General features: G+C 39.0%; 2 protein-coding genes across 5 annotated transcripts; both read left to right on the top strand.

The window, feature by feature from the left end:
• Nucleotides 1-796: 796 nt before the first annotated feature.
• On the top strand, nucleotides 797-10,367 carry LOC112570845. The gene is made up of 12 exons (XM_025249500.1): nucleotides 797-1,080; nucleotides 1,954-2,097; nucleotides 2,745-2,840; nucleotides 3,286-3,470; nucleotides 3,784-3,836; nucleotides 4,276-5,445; nucleotides 6,159-6,296; nucleotides 6,683-6,863; nucleotides 7,584-7,665; nucleotides 8,200-8,423; nucleotides 8,756-9,333; nucleotides 9,555-10,367. The coding sequence occupies exons 1-12, from the start codon at nucleotides 958-960 to the stop codon at nucleotides 9,653-9,655; spliced, it is 3,075 nt and encodes a 1,024-aa protein (XP_025105285.1). The 5' UTR covers nucleotides 797-957; the 3' UTR covers nucleotides 9,656-10,367.
• An 861-nt stretch (nucleotides 10,368-11,228) lies between these two features.
• On the top strand, nucleotides 11,229-22,477 carry LOC112574804. 4 transcript variants are annotated; one of them, XM_025256126.1, is made up of 5 exons: nucleotides 11,229-11,244; nucleotides 13,331-15,261; nucleotides 15,371-15,525; nucleotides 16,918-17,260; nucleotides 19,576-22,386. In XM_025256126.1, exons 2-5 carry the CDS (start codon nucleotides 14,368-14,370, stop codon nucleotides 19,936-19,938), a joined length of 1,755 nt encoding a protein of 584 aa, XP_025111911.1. In that variant the 5' UTR covers nucleotides 11,229-11,244; nucleotides 13,331-14,367; the 3' UTR covers nucleotides 19,939-22,386. The 4 variants fall into 4 exon arrangements, 3 of the variants coding, with proteins under 3 accessions (XP_025111911.1, XP_025111922.1, XP_025111902.1); XR_003101495.1 differs by lacking the exon at nucleotides 11,229-11,244 and adding an exon at nucleotides 22,418-22,477 and having other exon boundaries at nucleotides 13,115-15,261; nucleotides 19,576-22,274; XM_025256137.1 differs by lacking the exon at nucleotides 11,229-11,244 and having other exon boundaries at nucleotides 13,115-15,261; nucleotides 15,398-15,525.
• The last annotated feature ends 356 nt before the right edge of the window (nucleotides 22,478-22,833 follow it).

Genomic DNA, 22,833 nt, shown 5'->3' with positions numbered 1-22,833 from the left:
GATGTGAATGTGTTCAAAACATTGTTAAAAAAATCAATGAGGATTTGAACGTATTACAGGATAAATGGAGTTTAAGGCACGTTCCTTAGTCTGAATTAAGAAACGGTAAACTCACTATACAAACTACCCTCAGTAATTACTCAGAAAAACAATGAGCTATAGAGAGCAAGAACTTGCTGACAAAAACCATCTTGACTCTTAAAATAAATAAAATACTACGATACAACGCTCTGTTTGAGTGTAGATATTTAACATTATGATTCACATATTAAAAAATATATATCAAAACATACTGGGGATTTCTTCAATATCTTAAAGCAGGGATGCCCAACCTACGGCCCGCGGGCCATAACCCATTCGGCCCGCGAAACTTCTGCCCACAGTGCAAGAAATCGGCATGTTAGTAATAAAAAAAGACATAAAAAAACCCCAAAAAAAATAAGGTTAGAAAAAGTATTTATCTCTACGTAAGGGCGTCTCTCAATCTTTTTTTCGATAGACGAACATTTCGATTCAGTGCTCCGACTTGGTGTCTCTACGATGCAGCCGGAGATTCAGAAGTTGGTTTCGGGTAAACAACTTCAAATATCCCACTAATTACTACATAATTAATGGTAATTACAACTTGTTTCTAATAAAAATTGTATCTGCTCTATTTTTTTACTTTTTTTGTATTTTTGCGGTGAAGCGGCCCGTGACGCACATGTCGGAGATGTGTATGGCCCGCAGGCTGAAAAAGGTTGGGCATCACTTCGAAGATACTTGCGGATACAAAACAAAACGACCGGAAGTTGCGTATGCACGGACGCGAGGCAATGCTATTCGCCTGCGCGCGCCTCGAGTTGTGCTCTTTAGTAATTTTTTTTTAGAAACTACCATACAGCTTATAATTTCAACATTTGCTGGCTTTGAATGTTTCATTTTTCTTGAAAACGCGACAACTACATACAAAGTATAATGGGGAGTATAATGGAAATACAAAACAGTCCAACGTTGGCGGAAAATCGTAATACGTCACGTCCGGCTACAAATTCGGAGGGAATCATAGTTGGGTGCACGTTAGAGGAAAAGATGACAGAGGTAAATTAACAACGTTCTCCATATTTTAAAAAACAAACATTTTAGCTTATAATATGTTAATCATCAGGAATTGTATATGCTACTTTAGTCAAGCTTTTCGTGATATTTTCAGTAATCTGTTGCTGTCTGTGCCATGCTATCTTCGTAGACGTAATTTTAGTAATACATGTACCTACATTTTACCAACCATTTATGATTTAAGCTGCATGAAGCATCGATTCCATATTTATCTGTGACATCTATATAATAATTATTATAGAAGTCATTTCAAAATTAAATACAGCCTCTAAATCACCAAAATAGTTTATACTAAGGTGACCATCACTTTTTTCGGCGTTTTTTGACGGTAACGACACCATCATCGGCACATGTCCCGCTTTCGCCCCCGAAACGTCTGGTCACCTTATTTATACGCAAAGCAAACAAGTGCAGCCAGTAACCAGTTTCTTCTGAAGTTTAGAGATGGATATCATTTTGGCAAAAATGCTTGTTTTGAAACTTGCTGCCGTATTTTTAAAAATAAATTTTTGAAAGAAGTCACGATGCATCTTGTGCTTTCGTGAGGTTTTTTTGGTTTCCGGTTCAAAACCTTCGTGAGTGTGCTGCAAATGTACATTATATGTTAAATTTAATATGAGATAACTTAATGCCAGAGCTTTCCTCGTAATCAAGTGTTGGTAGAAAGGAAGGATAGTATATTTTTCTGGTGATCATCTTGTTACTTCTAATCAGAAAAGATACTGTTGACAGTTGTTTGTTGAAACAGTTAAGGGTCACATTTCTTTCAGCACGTTATTAAGAATTGGTAATCTGAAATCTGAACTAAGATAGCGCTGGCTTTTGTTACTTGTATTTTGTATGTTGTACTTACAGACGACAGTGATAGATGACCAGGGTGATGTTGTTTGCAATTTCTGCTGGCGAGGGCATGATACAGAGGATATTGCAGGAAAGCTTCATGCTTCTCCTTTGAAGGAATCTACACTGAACATAATTTCTGCTCACCACAAGTGCATGGTGAGCTTTCTGTTTATGTGAATGGGTATTGAAAAGCCTCACATATTTCAATCTGTTCATTGTTAATTTTTTTTTTCAATTTGTTTGTGTTCTTGAAATTCACTTATAAAGTTCTTAAACAATGTCAGAAAATCTGAATTCAGTAATCCCATGTTTATCGCGGGAGATGCATTCCAGAACCACCCGGTATAATCGAAAATCCATGAAATGGAAACGGTATATTTATTTAGATATTTATACGCTATATTAAGGCGTAACGTTTCAAGCAAGCGATGGTGGTTCTCTTTTCAGAGCAAATACATGCACTATTTACTGTCATTCATATTAATTTTATTATTTATTTTTCTTTATTGTTAGAATTAATATTTGTAATATATTTTTATACGCTTTGGGCTATTTTTTATCTAAAAACTCATAATATATTTATTTCTCCACTGATCGAATTTCGCAGAAAATCCGTGAAGAAGCGTAGATCCGCGAATTATTTTCGCCTTAAGTTTCTTATAAAAACTGGCGAAAGATGAGGTGCGAAATGACGAGGGATTACTGTAATCGTAGCCTAAAAGATAATATAAGTACTTAACAATTATATAAGTATATACACATATAAACATGCATATATATACACATATAAATATCTTTTGCAGCAATATGCATCCAATCTGACCCAGTACAAATTTAAATCATTTGGCGGCTTCATAATTGATGATGTGGAAAAAGAGATTCTCAGGGGCTCAAAACTGGTATGTTTACGCAGTATATATTAGCAAAGGTAGAGGAACTGTTTTTTATCCTAGGCAGAACTGTTGGGCTAGGAGACTGTGATCACTTTGTCTCTTCTTGCAGCAGAGTGTATAAAGCTTAATGGGCTGTTCTGTATAGCAGAATCAAGTTTGGAAGTGAATAACATTTCCCTGCATGAGTTGTTTGCTTTTATGTAATTTTGGTAACTGAACATGTCAGTTGGGCAAAGAAAGATCAAAGGCATAAAAACATAGTTAAAGTACATTGACCAATTAGATCTGCTATAAATGTTCTTGTAGTGATTCTATATCCTGTATATATAATTCATGCACAGAAATCCAAAGTGTGTATTGAAATGCTCACTTTTCCCTTATTTTTATGCTTGCCAGTTTAAAATCACATGACAGGAAGTAGAGTACTTCTTTTTGCTGGTAACCTTTACAGAAATGTTCCATATGCAAAAGAGAGAAAGTAAAAGGCAGAAAAGCCACAGGTGCATGCTGTGGCTGTGCAGTGAAGTCATGTCGCAAAACCTTCCACTTTCCCTGTGCTTATGAAGACTCCATGACCATCACCAAGAGACTGAGGGTGAGACAAAGCAAGAGGAACAAAGTATATATTCTCTATCGGTGAGAAGACAATTTAAAGCCTTTTTTCAGAGATTGTTTAAACATTTAAGGACTTCAAGGATTTGAAAGGGCCAGAAAGTTTAGTTCCACCCCCAAAGCCCCAAAAAGAGAAAATGTATGAGCTACTTAAGCATTTAAGAGCTGTTAAACAGTTGCATGCCATTGGTTGCAGATGTTTCATATGCTACATGGTATGCACTAATCATGTCAACAAAATTCTTGTGATTATTTTTGGACTGAAATGAGGTCTTAATATTATTAACAAAGCAAATTTTTAATTTACTTCTAAAATGAAAGATATGGTATTTTTCAGTGTGTTTTGCTCTGCTGCTCATGAAGAGGCCTTTCGCGCAGGCATGAAAGAAGGTATATGGTATCTTAATTAAAGATCATATTGTTTACTGTTTATTGCTTGAATACATTATCCTTACTGTTTTTTTGTAATCGTTTATACATGATTTACTCAGCAGCATATGTAGAAATTTTAGGAGATTCTGCTTCCTTGTTTGTTCGATTTAAATCATTTTATTGTTTTCACGCTAGTAAGAACTAATTTCTTGATTAGAAGACACTTATTTTCTATGCCTTTTTTTTTTTTTTTTTTGTTCTGCAGAGCTTTTTTAAAAAAAAGTTTTACCCTTACTATCATCCATCAGAATAACGCGGCACAATTTATCTTTGTCATTAATTTTTAATAGAATGAACCTGCGAACATAATTATTTTATGAATGGCACCTATAAAACCTAACCTGAAAAACAACTGAAATCGGTCAATTGACAAAATGTATGGAACTTCCCTTTCTAGAATTTCGCGCAAGTAAAGGATTTGATGACAGCGGCAGTGAAGAAAATGATAACGATGAGATCAGTTTTTCCCAAATCTTCAGCCCAGACTCTCCTGTCTCACTCCAGCAAACTACACCCACGTCTGTAAATGGATCAGAGACTTCTTCCAGCATGAAGATCTCTCTATCACAAGTCAAAGACTTCTCTTTAGAACCAAAGCCCTGTGAACAGGAACTCCTTTCCATGGAAGACAGCATTGCAGATAGTCAACTGACAGATGACAACAATAAAAAAGCAGCTTCCTGTGGTGCTAGGCAGAAATTGAGGTTTGTGTCAAGGGGACCTCGGTCATCGCAAATACTAGCATCCAGTGAGTACAGTCCTATGCCAGAGGAAAGAAATTTTCTAAATGAATCTGATAGTTTGGAAAAATTAGACAGCACCCATAGCATTAAAGATAAACAAGCAATTGTTGTGCTAGAGGATTGTGGTTCTTCAGACATGTCAAAATTGCGTGGAGTTTTATGTAGTAAAAATGGTTCCAGTGATAACACTACTTCGCCATCAGAAGCAAAGAAAAAACTGAGAAGTGTAGAAAAGGGCCGCAGGACAAAATCATCTCCAACAAAACATTCAATTCCAACAAATCATTTGGAGTCTACACAGGAGAATGCTGTAGTTGATGGGGAACAGTTAAACTTGGATCATATGGTTGCAAAACAAGGTACCCCTAATTCTGCAAATAAAAATGGAAAAAATAAAGTAGTGCAAAGGAAAAACATGTCAAAACTAAGGGTAAGTCCCAGGTCAGGTGTTCAGCCTAATACCATGTTGTCTGTGACAGCTGAGGTGCACGCAGATGCTCCAATGGAAGAACTTGTCAGTGCTGCTTTAGCAACAGAACATGATAACGAATCGTATGCTTCTTCATCAAGATCACTAAGTAGTAGTTTAGGGAATGATGTTGCTGAAGATCATGATAAAGATGCAAGTGCAAGTTTTGTGACATGCTCTTCAAATATAAGACAATCTCCATCTTCTGCCTCATTATCTTCGGGTGAAAGCACTTATATGACTGGAGATGCCAGCATATCACGAAAAAGAAAGACACCTGAAACTTGTGGGGATTCTGGTGATGCTGCTGCTGGGGAATCTCTTGCAAAACGCAGAGCAGAAAGCATTTCATCAGGTGAGCATTTTTTTTTAATCTCACTGAAGAGAATATGGCTTATTGATATATTCTTCCAACATTAATGAAACATTTTGTTGCTTTCATTTGTTGTTAGCTGCTACAGCTAGGAAAAGGCATAGGAATGTTCACACATACTACAAAAATATTTAAAAGTATGCGTAATGTGAGGTGAAAGCTTATTGGTTACAAAATTAATAGCTTTTGTGTAATCATATTTTCCATGCACCAATCTTAAAACATGGGGAAGTTTGAAAAACAAGAGTGAAGAGCAGAATTTGATTTATAATGGCAGTTTCTCACTTGCTGAAACAGTTCTGAAAGTTCCCGATGATTTGATCACCATAACGTTATGTAGATAATTAGTTACCAAATCCAACATGACTTCATACAATGAATCAGAATGGGCCTATAGCTGTTTCATTGTGTAGAAACATGTAAACCAAATAAGAATGTTTTAAATCACATAAACAAAATGCGAAATAATCTGAAAATGTAAATTGATGGGGAAAAAAAATTAAGGGCACAGATTAACACATAAGATGTTTCATTTTGTTCTGTAGCTGTCAGAATGTCTTGTTCTGTCGTGGAGAGAATAGTATTTAAAAATGAATTTAAATGTGGCACTTCTGTTCTAGAGGTGTAAAATTGTTTTATTTTATTTAGGAGCTATGATGAAGCATTGCATGCCTTGAAAATAATTGTTGTTGTAGATGACAGTCGGAGAACTGGGGAAGTTGGTTTGTCACCAGGAAAACACCCATGTGCAAACGAAGTATTGAAATTGGCTAAGGCTCAGACATTTGTAGAAGATGTTGAAGTACCATCATCAAATAGAAACTCCAATGCAGGTACATTTAAAAAGAAAGCGTTTTTTACCATTTGAAGATTAGTCTCACCATGAAGGGATCATAAAACAATGGAATCTCTTTAATCCTCCTTGTACAGTGTAAATACTGTTATTTATACTATGTAAAATATTTTTATGGTGCCATCTAGAACATAATGTAGAATTATGTTTTTTTTAACTGGAGCATAAAGAATATGGTACAAGAGATTGAGCTAATGAGGTACATATTGTGTAGAATTCTTCTTGCAACTGGAATAAATTTTGGAGTTTTTTTTTAAATATGCAGCTTTTACGGTAGCTGGCTTGGATTTATTTTAAAAGCACAAATCATGCTATAATTGTCTGATATAAAACATTGAATTGTTATTTGCTACATTCTTGCACTAGCTATGCTCATCTTCCCTGGAGATACGGCTCACTTTAAGAGGGTCAAGAATCAGGCACTAGAAGCTGCAGCAGCAGAGTTTAACACTGATATTATCAACTGTGTGGTGCATGACTCGTTACAAGAACTGAAGTCTCCACATCAGCTCATTTTCTTCATCATTGATATTATTGGTTTCTTAAAGTAAGTGAGAATTTTTTTGTTTTTGTCTCAGAGGTCTGTTAAATTGGCTGTCCAGAGGCTTTTGTCAGTGTTACAGCTATGATTGGCCTAGATCTTCATTGTTTTAAGAGTGAAAGGAAAGAAACTTCACATTAGTGAATTTTAAATGTTGGTTCAGAATGGACATAGCACTATGAGTTGATGAAAGGTGTGTGAGTGGATTAAAAAGCGTTAAGTGGGAAGAACAGCTGCTATTCCAAAAGTTATGGCTGCCCATCAACATTGCATGCAAGACATTGACGGTGGATGCCTGGAGTAGAGAAGATTGAAAGACATTGGTGTCTAAACTAGCTGCATGTTTGGATATTAACTGTGGATCTGCATTAGCCATGATGCATGATTAACACATCTTCTGTTCGGTGAAGGAGGCACTTCATGATTGCTTACCTGGCTTTATAAGAAGCCAAGAAACATCTCTGCAGAAATACTAGTTAAAAATTATTTTGGGTTTGTGTGGGAAAGTTCTATGTTTAAATGCACACAGTTTCTTCTATTAAAACCATTAAATGTATTTTGTTTTACTTTTTTGTTCTTTTGCACATCTATGCATGTTAAAAAAAGATATTTGATCTCTTTCTGTGTTTGGTTACTTTTGTGAGATTTTATTTTTATTCATACAATGGAATAGGATTAATCACTAACATTTTCAGGAAATGATATTTTTAGTGACTTTCTTTTCAGGAGTGGGGATATGGGAAATTTGGAACGACTGCTGTTTCTCGATGAATTTGCAAGAGAAAGGGCAAGCACATATGATACTCAGGTAATTGTGCAATTTTTCTGTCAAAAACTTTTCAACCTTTTGATTATAGCCATAGATAATGGAAAAAAGAAAGGACTAAAATATAGGTTCATTGCTTTGTCATTGTAGAGACTAAACTAAGTAAGAGAATTATTACAGAGGTTCAGATTTGAAGGGATTTGGAAAAGACACTAACAAGGTATAGAGTTGTGTTCATGCTAGTAGTGGGAGGTTGTGGTTCAAGCCATGCATGAAATTTTGTGCTTACAAAGTTGAACTTCCATAGAAAACAATCTTTCTCCCTTATTTCTGAAGAAATTAGGTCTTAGTTTTATTACTTACCATGCTGTAACCTGCAGATCTTCTGTGTAATCTAAATTCCTAGTGAAGCAGAAATTTAGGTGTGAGTGAATATCTGACAGATAAATGCCTAAATCCTTCAAATAAATGTCATAGATTTTTAAGATTCATATATAGGTTAATTTATTTTATATTTTCTTTTTACTTGTTTACCTTTATCAGTTGACCTATTTGCCTCCATTTTTCATTTATTAGGGTCAGATATTTAAGGTTCTGAGCAATGAGTCAGAAAGGATTTTGGAAGCACTGTGGTACAGCATTGAAAAGACAGCAGCAAACCTGTCTGCGCTAGATTCTGACAATTGTGTTGCAAAAGTACTGCATGTGGAGGGGAAGAGGATGCTTGCAGTGTGCATTCCACTTAATGAAAGTAGTAAGCACATTTGTGCCAAAGTGAAGGCAAGGATGGGGCTGTACAGGTTAGAGTTTTTGTACCTTTTTGGGTTATTAATATATCTTATAAATGCATTAGAGATGATCTGTAACTTAAATTATGAAAGTGCTGCATGCTGGACATTTAGGTGGATATCACATTTATGTGGTCTTATTTTGTTATTTGCTTTATATAGACTTCTCAAGTATATTTGTGTAAGCATGCATGCTTGTCTGATAATCTCTGCAGGTGCATAGTTAATATGGAGTGCAGGTTGAAATGTAGTTATGACTTCCAACAACAGTTTAAGAAATGTTGCAGCTAGTAGTGTATACTTATTTTTCAATTGAAATTCTTGTACATTGATTTATTTTCCAGGTGGAAAAGAAATACCAGAGTAGAGGAAACTTTCCAACACTTGGAAATAGAACAGAGGAACCATTTTGCAGAAGTGGAAAGTCTGGTTCTCAGTTCTTGGCTTTGTGAGACTATGGGCATTAGGAAAATGGTGGTTTTTCCCAAAGACCAGTATCTTCTTGACAAAGCAGCCATAAAAATCAATCCAGCTTTAAATTTTGTCCAGCAGTCCCTCCAGAGATGGCTTGCAGACAAATATGCCAGTCTACAAGAAGGGGACTGCCAAGATACAGTAGGGAAAACATGTCCTAGCACTCCTCTACTTGTATTTCAGCCTGTAGTGTTTACAGTTTTAAACTTTCAGCAGTATTTTCAAGAGGTGCTGTCAGAATTCCTGAAGAGAAATGAGGTCAATCAGATCCTTGCCCTCATCCCTGTGACAAACTTGCATTCACTGACATGTGAGGCCATTTCTGCAATGGCTTCCAGTGCCTGTGCAGCTGCAGAGTTCAAACTTGGAGTTTTAAGTGTATATGACCCTAACCAATATCCTACACAACTACTGCTATTTGACATGAAAAGATCATGTTTTGAAGATGGTGAGTGCTATTCTTTTAAAACATTTTTTTATTTGTGTGTTTTACCTGTTTGAGTACAGTATTACAAAATATTCATGTTTACCAGTTACATGTTTTGAATGATTGAATTAGAATCAATTCATAAGATTAACTTCATGTAAAAATAACCCTGTGCTTAGGCTATGAATTAATAAAGGGCACAAGAATGCATAGTTTTAATTGAAAAAAAAATTCTGTTCCAGACAACGTTGGTTCAACCTCAGAAGATGAAGACCTAAACTTCATCTATCAGTCCGATAAAAAGATACGTGTGAGTCCTCGCAAGAATAAGAGGACATGCTAATGTGCTTCAGCATCATTTGGCAGCTGCCATTGATCAAAAAAGTGTAAATATCTTTAAATTAAAAAGAAATACACTGGCAGTTTTCTATGTGTAATTACATCTCAACATTTTTACTATACTAGCTTGTGGATGTCCTCCCATTAGATTATGTGCATTCCAGCTGTTTGGCTTATTAGTACCTCAGTACAGAAAAATGAGAATCTAAATTGGCAGTATGACCAATTACCATTAAAAGATACTTAAGTTATGTTCATATCGAGTAAAGGCACCGATGACTGATTTTGCAATATATCACACTTTCATTGTCTGATTTATGCTTTATTGCAATATTTGTCTGTATGTTATAAAAAGATCATAGAGGAATTTGTTCTTCTGGCCATCTTTTTAATAAATGATTAAAATACATTGAGAGAAAACTAAACAGCCTTAAAAATGGTTTAAAATAGGAAATTTATGTCAAGAAAGTTACCTAATCATATGGTTATTTCCCTTGTAGAACAAATCTTTATTTATGTTTTTTTTTTTTTTTTTTTTTTTGCGCTGTTTGTTTCTTGACGACGACTAGGTTATTTCAGCTTGCACACATGTAAGAAACATAAGCTTTGTACACAACAATAGTGATGATTGAACCGAAAATGTACCTACAATTTTTTGCATTAATATTTTTTCAATGTTGTTGTTGACTTTGAAATAAAAAAAAGATAATTTTTCATTGACTTTTTAGGGTTTTGAGTCTGTGGGGTTAGAGGAGAGTAGACTTTCAGGAGAGCAGGCCTAGACAGGCTTTATTTGTGTGTGTGTGATGGTGGAGTTGAGGGGAACGACTTTGTGCCAGCTCAAACCTAAACTGCAAGTAGTATTTCAACTCAAGAGATGAATTTGTGCATTCACAAGACATTCAATAATGTTTAACTTACTGTCTAAGAATCTCATTACTCCTAATAGTATTATAAATAGTAAAAGAATTTATTAAAGTAATCAAAAAACATTTCGATCCTATTTTCAAAAGCATTTTATAAATTACAAATTTTGTATCTGGTCTTGGCAGGTATGGTTTCTGGACAACCATATGATTCGCCAAAGTTATCTGGTGCTGCTCTTGTTTAGTGAAGCGTGACCTTGTTATCTTATTCATAACAGATAACAATATGCAATGTTTATTTGTAAAAATAATTGATTTATATTAAATGATTTGACTACCACCAATTGGTGCAACTTATCTTGTAGTGGTGTTGTGGCTTGCGCACCAGGTCGAAGCCAAACAGGTCTGTCAGGGGAGAGGCCAGACTAAAATGTTGCACTCTGGCCCTCCAGGTTGGGGGTTTTACTTTGGGCTAACAACCCACTCATGTTAAATGTTACTGAAACCGCACAACAGTACCACAACAGGGGCCTAGACGGGAAGATTCTTCTCTAGAAGATCTCATGAAGCTGACAAAAGCCTTGGGAAGCCAGCTCTTCGACTCATTTTTTGAACCCTCTATAGAAGTGGCAAGACCAAAGCAGACTTGGAAAACAGTAAAGAGCGAAGTAAAGGACGTTCGAACCACATGGGCCCAACTGAAGGGAGTGGGAGGGATCAGAACCAGGTACGCAGGTGAGGTGGTGTTGCGGCTCTAAGCTCCTCGGGGAGTAACAAGGAATAAACTAAACTAAAAATGATTTGAAATGTACACGTTGAAAACTGACAAAGGTGTGGGTAACAGTACATATTGGATAAATGAAAATCTAAAATGATTTGTAATACAAAGCAAGCTAGATTTAAACAGTAACCTGCTTCAGAGCTAGAAGGTGGGGAAAGCTTATGTTGCAGGCGAAGCTGAATTTCTGCACCGAACAGTTTAGATGCCATTAACTACTAGGTTAGTAACTGCTATCTACAAGTGTCCTGGTAAAAGTTTTGCAGCACACTGATAGCGGTAAAGGTAGTCCCCAAACTTAAAGGTTGCCAGGGCAACGCATTTAAGTTTGATTTTTGTGAGTTCAGCATCTCTTCCTCTCTTTTCCCAACCCTTTGTATTTATTTCTTATGTGGGGCAGCAGTGCCTAAGTCTATCGTTTGTAAACAATTTGTTTTCAGGTGTTGATGCAAAGAGGTGAAAATGTGAATTCTGACCAATTTAGCAGGTGTGAGAATGGACAGGAAGTCACAAAGGCAGAATCACTTTTCTGACTATCTCCCAAGTAATTTTCTGTACCCAAAACAATCATTAAGTGCTCACGTCTTTCGACATGAATTATAACTGGGGAAAATGGTTGGACTTGAGTAATGAGAAATTAAACACTGGCTTCCCCCCAAAAAAGATGAATAGCCTTTTTTATGCACATGACATACAGCCCCGTATACCAGAAGGAAGGTAACATCTAGAGATTCTAGACGACTTAAATAAACGACGATTGGAAAGTCATTGATTCTAAGCAGGATATTCCTGTCAGCCTAAAAAGACAGTGGTTCAGAAGTAAGGTAACTTGCTGGTCAGATGCACTCCCCACTCTCCACTATACCAAGCATGATTGTGGTGGGTGACACCCAACATGATGCTAGGAGTGCGTTTCTTCCTGAGATTATTATCTAGATGAAATCAGAAAACGGCGAAGACATCACTAGGTGTCAATATCTGAATGGCGTCAACATACTTCGCGTATTAAATTTGTTGAAAGTTAATAAAGGGATGACGATGACAAACATGTCTTATTTACAGGGTTCCCAGGTCCTTGCAAGGTCCTTTTAAGTCCTTTTATATTGAATTTTCGCCAAAAGGCCTTTTAAGTCCTTTTATTTGCCATGCGGTCCTTTCAAATTCTCACACAGGTCCTTACATTTTCTCTGTGACCCTTTTAAGTCCTTTTATCGATAAAATATTACCACAAATTTATTTCCGGAGTCGACTTTGGCGCAAAATACCGACGATTTTTCGCCGCATGTTTGGTCTACACATCTGTACAACACTAGTTGCCCTTCCGTATTCGCAAAAAACACTCTTTTTTCAAAAGGTCTTCAGAAACTTGCTCTTTCTTGAACTTTGATCTTCTAGTACTACTGTGCATAGCTCTATTTCTCTCTCTCTTCCCGTTAGAGTGTGTGTGCGAGAGAACGACACGTGAACTGACTTTTGTATTACACCAAAGAATGGCTTTCAGGTTTTGCAATTATTATTACTTAGATTTCTAGAAAACTTGGAACATTAACGGTGTATGTTATCAGCGCGCTAAGGACACTTTTTAAGTTATCTAATCTAAATATGGCAGACAGGCATCAAAATTAACTCTTTGATTATTTATTACTAGGAATACATGTATTTGAGAACATAGAGAAGACCACAGATTCATAAATAATACATCTTTCCGACCACACAAGAGAAAAACTTAAGCATTGATGACTGTCACTTAGGTCCTTACGAATGCATGAAAGGTCCTTTTAAGGTCCTTTTAAGGTCCTTTTTTGGCACCATCCCTGATCCCTGGGAACCCTGTATTTAGTCCGTGTTAGACACAATGAACCACTTCCAGTTCACTATCATCATTCCTAGGAGGTTATAAGGCTTTTATTTTTTAAAAATCATCGAGTGACTGAAGGGTTAGGATTTACTGTTTCAAAATATTTTTCAAAAATTCTTTTGCCTGTGAGGATGCCATGGAGAGTAATAGTTGTTAAAAAGGCTTTATGTTTCGCAGTATGGCGTGTGACTTGAAGAGGACAGCTCTTGAAACGAGGCTCTCTCGTGGCTGGACTGGCTTCAGATGTTAGAAGAGTCGTTGCCAGGGATGTTGAGGTGTCGTCCTCAAAGTCATTATAACAGGCAAGGTGGCTGGACCACGAGCCGAAGTTTACAGCGTCTGTCATCAAATCCACAAAAGACGTTGGAATGTCTTAACAATGACTAGTGAAAAAAGTAGGGTGGCCTTTATCTAGTTATCTCAACCCAAAGAAAAAAAGAGGACAGTCGGCCTTTATTGTTTTTATTATTTCTTCCTGTAATTGTTTTTTCTGAATCTCTGAGACACTGATTTAAAATAAAAAGAAAACTAACAGAAGGGTTGGGGACGGACGAAGACGTGAGCCACATAAAATGTCTTTCTGTGATGGTGTAAGGACAAGGCAATCGTGTCGTGAGGAAATGCTCTACAATGGCGGGCGTTGGTAGCCTGTTCTACTTCTGCGATGGAAGAAAATTGGAATGGGTAGGAGGGGGAAAAGGGAAGGAGGTCGGTTCGTTGGTTTCCCATATCGATGACGTATTGCTGGGATGGCGAAACCTTGGCATTTCTGTTTGAAAGTGAGGTCTTTGCACGCTACAGTGATTGTAATATATCACACCAAAGAACTCGCTTCGAGTCTGGCCAGACATACCGATATAAATGAACAAACAAAACGGCCAAAGAAGCTTTGGCTTTAAGCAGACGATGTGTTGCTTGCTTGTTTCTTCCGTTCTTTACACCGAATCAGCTACTGATGCTACATCATGGCAAGCTAGTCCAGTGCTATAAACAAGTACAAGATCCGGGGAAAGAAGTCGCATGTCGGTGCGAGATCTGAACCTGTGACCCCATGATCTTTGCTATTTTGGTGACACGTGCTTGGCTGTGTGCTACCGTGCATGCCGCTTTTTAAGCAGAAGAGGAGAATAAAAGACACGCACGAGGATTTCAAAAGGTAGAAAATTAAACATCATTCAGTAGTCGATGCAGTGGTTAATATTATTCGGTGCACGATGGTGATGCTTGGTGTTTTCTGCTTTTTCATGTTGAGCTGTTTCCCTGCAACCTCAAGCAAAGCTGGAGTCCATTATGATAAGATGTTCTTAGAAGCTACTGATGTTGCAGACGATTTTGTTAAGCAAGACGACGGAGCTAGTGTCACACCTCTGCCAGAATTCACTCACGAAAACCAGTGGGAGACTTCACCAGCCACGAAAAACTTTTCTGTTTCAACCTCTTCTAGGCCTGAACTAACTTGGAAGGACACCGAAGTAGTGACCAATACCTCGGTGAAGAACAAGGGTGACTTGGAGCTTCTGTCGACAGGCACCACGAGTGGTGATGTCATGTCCTTCTCCAGGCTCAACGGACCTTTCTTTACTTTCGCCACAGCGTTTGCTGCAGGACCAATGAATGGGTCTCGGGTATTCGACGGACTCTTCAGGGGAGAAGAGACAAAACACAGTCTTTCTCACGTTTCCGAAAGCCGTTCTGATCACGTGATCACGACAGAATGGTCTGACAGAGGTGCCATGCTCGAGATGGCCGCTGACAGTACGAAGGAAAATAGGAGCAGCGGCGGGACAAGATCCCCAGCAAACCTGTGCTCTGTCAGTGTCGTCAGCGAAGACATCCTAGTGGACTACCACAACGACTCCCAAGAAGCTCCGCCGGTTTTGTCTCCTGAAACGTACGCCTATATCAGCAAAGTTCTGGACAATGTACGCTTGCCGTGGGACGTCACTTCCGGCTTGCTGACCCTGACGAGTACATGCATATATATGCTTCCGGGCATGCGCAGTCCCACAGGCTATTATCTCGTCTCTATGAACTTGTTTGAGACGCTGTCCGCGCTTACCGGAGTCGTGGGGCTGTGGTGGAGAACAGTGGATGGACCCGAAGTTGCTGTAAGTGTCAAGATTTTGTTTGTTTGTGTTTGTGTGCGCGCGTGCAAATGGCGCCTGTTAAAACTACTGTTCAAACACAGGTGTGTTGTACATTTTTGCCTACCTGCAGTACACTGAGACGTACAACTACGTGCAGATGGTGTGTGCAATGTACATCAACCTCTGCTGCCGGCGCTGCGTCTACTGGCTGGCGGTCGTCGTGTCCATCGAGCGAGTCTTCGCCGTCAAGTGTCCACTGAGGGCCCGCTACGGCAAGCTGGTCAGGTGAGTGGTAGGTGTAAACAACAACAAAAACAGCAGCAACAATGAGGCGTTTTCAATGTATAATTAATTATTTATGAAAAAGACCCACGACCTAAAATTTTTAAAGTGTATAGAGATAAATTTTCTCTAGAGGTTTTTTTTACAAACTAAATAAATAAACCGAAAGGCTGTGTCTTGAGTCAAACACACTGCCGACCAGACTAAGAAGGGAGCAAAAGTCTAATCTTCTCCTTTATTTCTGTTTCCACATATACGAATCAACATTCTGGTTTCTACAGTATATTTATGCACATTTATGTACCCTTCTTCTCCTCCTCCCATTTTCCCCCTTCTCTTCCAGGGTTTACCATCTTCTCGACGAAAAACATTTCGAGGTGTGGTCTTTCGTGTCGGCACGAACGTTCGAGGTAACCCAATGTTAGACTGGGCGTACCCGCCATTCGCATCCGGCTCTTGAAGAACCAACACCTGGCATCCAAGTTATGAAGCAGAGGCCAGAGTTATGAAGCAAGGGTAAGTCGATGCCTCAGAGCAGCAGGGAAAAGTCAAGAGAAAACTTCTTGTTTCCGTGGTTATGACTTGGTGTCTAGACCCTGCGGAGGTTGTTTACCCCTGGTGCCGGAGTTATAAAGCAGTGGCAACAATTGCATGAGATAAGCAATAACCGTCGGGTGTGAACACTGCTTTGCAATCACGAAAACAAGACGCATTTCCTTCAGTTTCCCATTTTGTCCTGGGGCAATGACTTACTCTTCTTCCGTAACTACCACCATCGATGAACATCGAGGATTTGAACGCCTTCGCTCAGTTCTTATAGTCTTATAGTAAGTCCTTCGTAGCCACAGCTGTGGGTCGTAGGCAAAAAGGAGACATCTAGATAATCGGCCGATCTTCTGGGTTCTCATCAGTTTCCAGTGACAGGACTTCACCGAGCTTCCAGTCCATAGCTAATCCTGGGTTAACGTTATTTCTAGTTCATGACTGAGGGTCTCAGATACAGATACAGCGCATGCGTGTTTCATACACGGACTGCCAATATGCTTCTGGGTACTTGGCGAATTATTCTTCTCGTCCTCTAGACTCACTTGTTAGAGGCTGTGTTAGGATCCGTTCGTTCCCCCTTCAGTAACTGCTTAGTTTATCTGCTCTGAGAATTGAGCAAGGAGGTAGTGAACAGTGAACACAGTTTTTAAACTTGAATACACACAATTTATTAAAGTTAGATGCGAATGAAAACGAATTCTCTGTACCTAAATGAAGACGGTTTAAACTACTAGATAACGACTAGATAAGTGAATAACCCAACAGTGACCGCTGTGATTCTATGCAAGCTTGCTTGCGTGCGTGCGTGCACGTGTGTATGCGTGTGTGTTTGTTTGATACTTTTGGCAGGTTTCCCATGCTGTTTATCTTGGCCGATGTGACTGCCACAGTGGCATTTCACACCTACATCCCGCTGTCTTATCGGGTAGTGCAGAAGGAGGCTACCTGTCAGTACCACGTCACATTCACGGCCTTGTACCTGCAGCAGGTAGATGACTTTCAAATCGTCTCCAACGCCGCGAAGTACATCTTCGCCTACCTACCCCTGTTGGCCGGGGTCTGCACCAACGTGGCCTTGTACCTGGCACTCCAACAGGAGTCGCGCACTCACCTGTCCCTGTGCGCTGTCCACCAGGGGGCGCCACTCCGAAAGAAGATGCTGGTACAGCGACAGCTGGCCCTGGCTATCTTGGTACGCTTGCGATTCTCAACCTCTGAAGTACGCGTTGACCACAGATAATAAACATGTAATAGATATTCTATATTTAATTTTTTTTAGCAAGAACATTGAAACGTTTGTCTTACTAGCTTCTGTCCTCTTAGGGGTAAGTTAGTGGGAGGAAAGGCTTTCGCAATTCCCCAAGGTGTCTTAACGGACAGATTATATTATTTTCTTCTTATACAGTTCAACGATGATACTCAATTATATAAACGCCTGGTATTTCCTGCACACATATATATATTATGCATCTATATACACATTGCATGCATAAACGTTTACAATACAGAAGTGTATGAGCTGGAAGGGAGAAAGAGATCAATTTAGCCATCTCATGTTTTTTTGTGTGGTTTTTTTTTTCGATAACTGATGGAAGGGCGGACTGGGTAGAAAAATATCATTTATATTTCTTGGGTAGGAGGCGTTACGTTTTTGTTTGGCAAAAGAACAAGTCGACTACAAACCCACCCTGTTCAGCCGGCAGCCGCTGATGCAGTATACAGGAGAGCAGAGTGGGAAGGATGGGAGGAATAGGGGGAGGAGTAAGTGTGTTTGGCAGCGTGCTAAGATAACCAATTGTACTTAAGATAAAGATTGAATTAACTTCATACCAACTCTTACGCGAGCAGCATCTATTTATTTCGAAAAAAAGCAAAAAAGAAGCAAAATTATTAAGGGGAGACTAGCGAATCTTGATGATACTCGACGGGTGGGTGAGGGGATGAGAAAGGGAACAATAGAGAGGAGGAAGACTTAACAATGGCGTCTTCAGTTTCTTGACATGATTTCCTACTGTGGACCTGATGTGATTTCATGTGGGCCTAACATGATTTACTACTGTGGGTCTGACGTGGTTTCCTTCTGTGGGTCTAATATGATTTCCATCTGCAGACATGAAATATTTTCCTTCTATGGGTGTGACATGATTTCCTGCTGTGGTTCTGTCATTATTTTCTACTTAGACTATGACACGACTTTTGTCTGTAGCATTGCATATCCTCGTGTCAGTGGATGTAGGAGGAACATAAGTTTAGGAAGGTATGAAATGTAGAAGTATAAATGTCAAAGATGTCAGGCCTATCTTTGGTTCTGAACAAGAATACCAAGAGGCGTGGACCCTTGGAAGAAAAGAAAAAAAAAAAAAACGATACAAAATTTCCTGCCTCTTTCGTCAAGACATTTTTAATGGCGAAAGAGAGTGTAAGCTGTTTGCAGCCTCTTCTCTTAGTGATGAGTGTCTGCAGCGCCGAGAGATGATATAGTTTAGAGATGATACCTCGGCCAAGGTTTTGATAAAGCGTTACACAATTTACAGTTAAAATAAGAACACCATACATCATTCGCATTCCCACCAAAAAACACACACGCTTGCGTAGATGTCAGATATAAATATTTTAAATCATAGTTTGTCAGAAAAGTTTCTCGGGCTGAAACCGTCCCAGACAAATGATTTCGTGACCGGGTCATCCTTCTGCGATGAAATGCATTTCCTGCTTGAGAATGCCAAAAGACATTATATACACACTGAAGTATGGAGATGCAAAATTGAGATTGATTTTAAATATTTCTTATAAAAAAACCTGACTTTGGCTCGAGTACCTTGTCTTGAATCTTGAGCTTGTTACCACAATGATTTACATTATAAGCAGGCTTGTCGGTGGCGGAATTTATCATCAGGACAGGGCGGCTTCTAGAACGATGAACCTCAGTCCCCGGTCTACCGCAGATACAACGACATTTGGAGGAAAAATCCTGGACCTTTGGATCCACAAGCAGAGCGAGAATTATCCAAGTACACCATTCGACAAACCAGCCGACTGAAGAACAACTCATTTCAGACTGTCGGTGCCAGAGGAAACCCTCTGACAGTTGTTGTTTTAATACGAAGAAACCTTGAGAAAAGATGGTGTCAAATGAATCCAAAGAGAAAAAAAAGCAAGAACCTGTCATTGATCTGAAAATAGTTCCATGACGCCTGATGAAAGATGTTGCAAGCGATTCACAAAAATATATATTGTTACTTGCGTGTGGTAAGGTCCTGACCTCAGGGTCACAGCTAACCAACCAATCAGCCAATCAGCAAATCAGCCAAGGATAAGGAAACGAAAATTAAAAGGACACAAACGCAAGAACGTGGATAGAATTTATTAGAAGTTTATTTGAATGAGAGAGTATAAAGCCGTTTTAATTTAAAGTACTTCATATATTTCTGTAAAATTTTACGCAGAAATTCTGAAATATTTGCTTCGATCTGGAGTACACCCTTGCCTGCATTCCTGTTGTTACAGGTGTCGAACACTGTGTTCACGCTGCTGTCACTACCCAACAACACCATTCACCTGGTCTCCACCTACCACGCAACCTTCGGCCTGGGCAAGCGGGACCATCACCTGTACCTCATCCTGTCCCACGGGGCTCTCCTCCTGGTGGATCTCAGTCGCGTCACCAGCTTCCTGTCCTACGTCACCCTCAGCACCAAGTTCCGGCGAAACGTTCTGCGCATGCTCACGCCGCGGTCTGCGCTGAAGAAGCTCGGCGCCTGGGGGATGGGCGACTTGACCAGAGCTACGGTCGACACGCGGTTACAAATAACATTCTCCAGCGGAGCAGTGCCAACTGTCACTGGCAGCATGTCTGTCTCTTATGCTTAATATTCTGTTATTTATAGTTTACTTCTTGGTTGCTGACACCTTGTAGAGGTAGTTATATGTATGAAAGCGAGTTCAACCCTTTAGTCTTTAGTATTTACTAATCTGTGTCGTGAAAGATGTTAAGGCTAACCTTTGAATCAACGAGCTAGTACAGTAAATATAATAAAAAAATAGTATGTAAGTCAGGTCAAAATTAACTACAATGATTTTATTTCTACACATTACAGAAAAATGTGTTACTCTTCAAATGGCGAGAGTGTGTTATTGTTTTGAAAAATATTGAGTACAGAATTTTGTAAGAAGAAAAATTTTCAACGCATAGTCATCGAGGCAGCACGGACTTTTTTTTTTTTTTATATATAAAAAGGCGTCTAGCAGCCTCTTAATTAGTCATCATGCATATTTAACTAATTTTGTATCATGTTCATCAAAATCACGGTTCCCGTACGTCTAGAGCATGTATAAATTTTTTCCAATTTTATTATATAAAATCGACTAAAAGCAGACTAATCTATTCCAGGAAGCGTAAGTGTTCAGGTAATTTATGACACTCATTATTTTACAGCAACTCTTGAATTTAGATAAAGATTTTTACAAAATATCTTGAAAAAGTAAATGGTGTCTGCATATCATTTTTTAAAATATTGAAATTAGACCAAAGGAGAGTTATTATGAAGGATTTATTAGTGGTCAGCGTTAATTACTTTAGCTGGACTGCGATTAATTGTTTAATGTAATGCAAATTCATCTCGAGTATTGTCACTCTTTATAAATAACGGGTACTGCTAATCCCCACCCCTTTAAATCCTTTTTTCTCCCCTTGCCGCTTTACCTGTCCGCCCGGTGGCGCCTGTCTCCAATACAGTCAGGATTGTCTGTCCTGGGTTCAGATCTCGTCTCAGGCTTGCTGTTCTTTCTCTGCATGTGGCACCTGTCTTTACAGGGCTGGATGCTTTTTGCCGTGATATAGCTTAATTGCTGGCTTGGCATAACACTCTTATCATACCCCTTCTTCCCTCCAATCCGCGTTACCTCTCTCTCACTCATTCTCTGGTTTAGTTACCACCTAGATACCACTCTCCGAGCTTTCAAGTTTGTCTCATTTGCTCACGTGTTTTCTAGCGGATTCTTGGCTGCAGATGTTTTCCTGTCAGAGTCACCATGACTCAGGGTCAAAGATTTATTTAAAGTCTCGTAAGAACACATTAACCTCTGCGCCCTAGCGATATGCGAACTATTAGCTGCAAATTAAGCGTGGGAAGTGAGATTAAAGGGTTGTCATGGAAGTCCGTTGTACACCGCCATTTTAAAATTAATTTATTTGTTTTCGTGCTAGAGATTATCAGCTTGGGAAAGGAGGCTGTAAAAAAAAAAAATAGCAGGAATTAGAGATTTAGCAGATGCACTTATATCTTTGGGGTGGCAGGTTTAATTTTGAGCGAATGCCTGTGGCATTGTATGTCTCTGTTTACAACTAAGCTGTGCTAGGTAATGAGGGGACAAGAAAACTTTATACATACAAGTAAAAGAATAAGCTGTCGTGGGAAATTTTTGAGGATGTATCTCTACTCATCATCTGGAATCCATCCATACAGCAACCAAAGTCAAGCACACACACACATATACACCACATCCATTTTTTTTTTTTTTTGCCATCCTTTCATCTACTTGGTTTCTCCTCTACTTGTCTTCCTCCTTCTCGCTAAACAGGAAGCCAAAGGCGATTTCACAAGATGGTGATCTTGTGCAAGCGTTAAAGAAGGGCGGGTATCACTTGTGAGGAACGGGTGGCGCAGACGGTAGGAGTTGACTCGCACTTTCTTACCGTACCTACGGGAGTGGTTAGGTCGCTTTGTTGTGCTGGAACTCTCTTCTGGCTTGTGTTTGTTTGCCTGTGGCTGCCAGAGAGCTTCAGGTCTCCAGGACCCGGTTGCATTGCTCGGGCGTAGCTAGTCCCCTGCTAGTCCCGACTAAACCCCCTTATACCCGACTAGCTAGTCTCCTCACTTACGCCGGTTGCACTGCTCTGGACTAGGCTCGGGACTAGCCACGTCCGAACTAGTAGCTACGGACTAAGGGTTTTACAAAAACCTTCACGGGCTTCCACCGCGAAACGAAATTTTCACGCGGGAGATCACTCTAATCTCGAAAATGTCAGATGCTAAAGTGACAGCCAAATTGAAAAATAAAACGTCTATGGATTAATAGTGACAGTCGCTGCAAATCAGACGTTGCTCTTGTCAAAATTTCGAACGGACTGCAACTGAAAGAAGCAGCGGAAAGATGTGGTGAGGATGGTGTGTGCCCAGTCGTCGGCAGAACGATCAATGCATGAGGTAAATAAACTGTTGTAAGTTTTTTGCATGTAAACAACCACAAAAGTAATGCATAAAAATATTTTTTCTTTTGGATAGGTGGAATCAATTTGGAAAATAAAGTATCGCTCTGGCTGACACAGATTGCAATTTGTTATTTTCAGGCAATGAAGAAATGCTCCGCGAGTGATAAACAATGTCCACAATGTAAAGCGGCCCTGTACAAAATGAAGTCCACAACCTCAGATTGCAGAGTAGATTGATGCAATCCTAAATTATGTTTGGGTTGCATAATCATGATATGTTTCAATAACATGTTACTCTCAGCTCTTGTTATTTAGTTCCTCTTTGTTTTCTGTATTTGAATTTATTCTTTGTTAGTACTGCTGTGTATTCTTTTATAGTTCATATGTTGTTTGTTTTCCTGTTCCTTGCATGTTGTCCATGTTTGGTTCTTGTTCTTAAGAGCTAAGAGCAAGCTCCTTAGGAGGGTATGTGCTTTAAAAGTTTTGCTTTTATCATTATTTATCCAAGTTTCAATGGCGTTGAACACATCAGTTACTAAAAAATATTTAAACTC

Source organism: Pomacea canaliculata, linkage group LG1 (assembly GCF_003073045.1).
Source record: "Pomacea canaliculata isolate SZHN2017 linkage group LG1, ASM307304v1, whole genome shotgun sequence".
NCBI classification, from domain to species: Eukaryota; Metazoa; Mollusca; class Gastropoda; order Architaenioglossa; family Ampullariidae; genus Pomacea; species Pomacea canaliculata.
The sequence above is the reverse complement of the archived record's forward strand: the minus strand, read 5'-3'. Positions and strand labels throughout refer to the sequence as shown.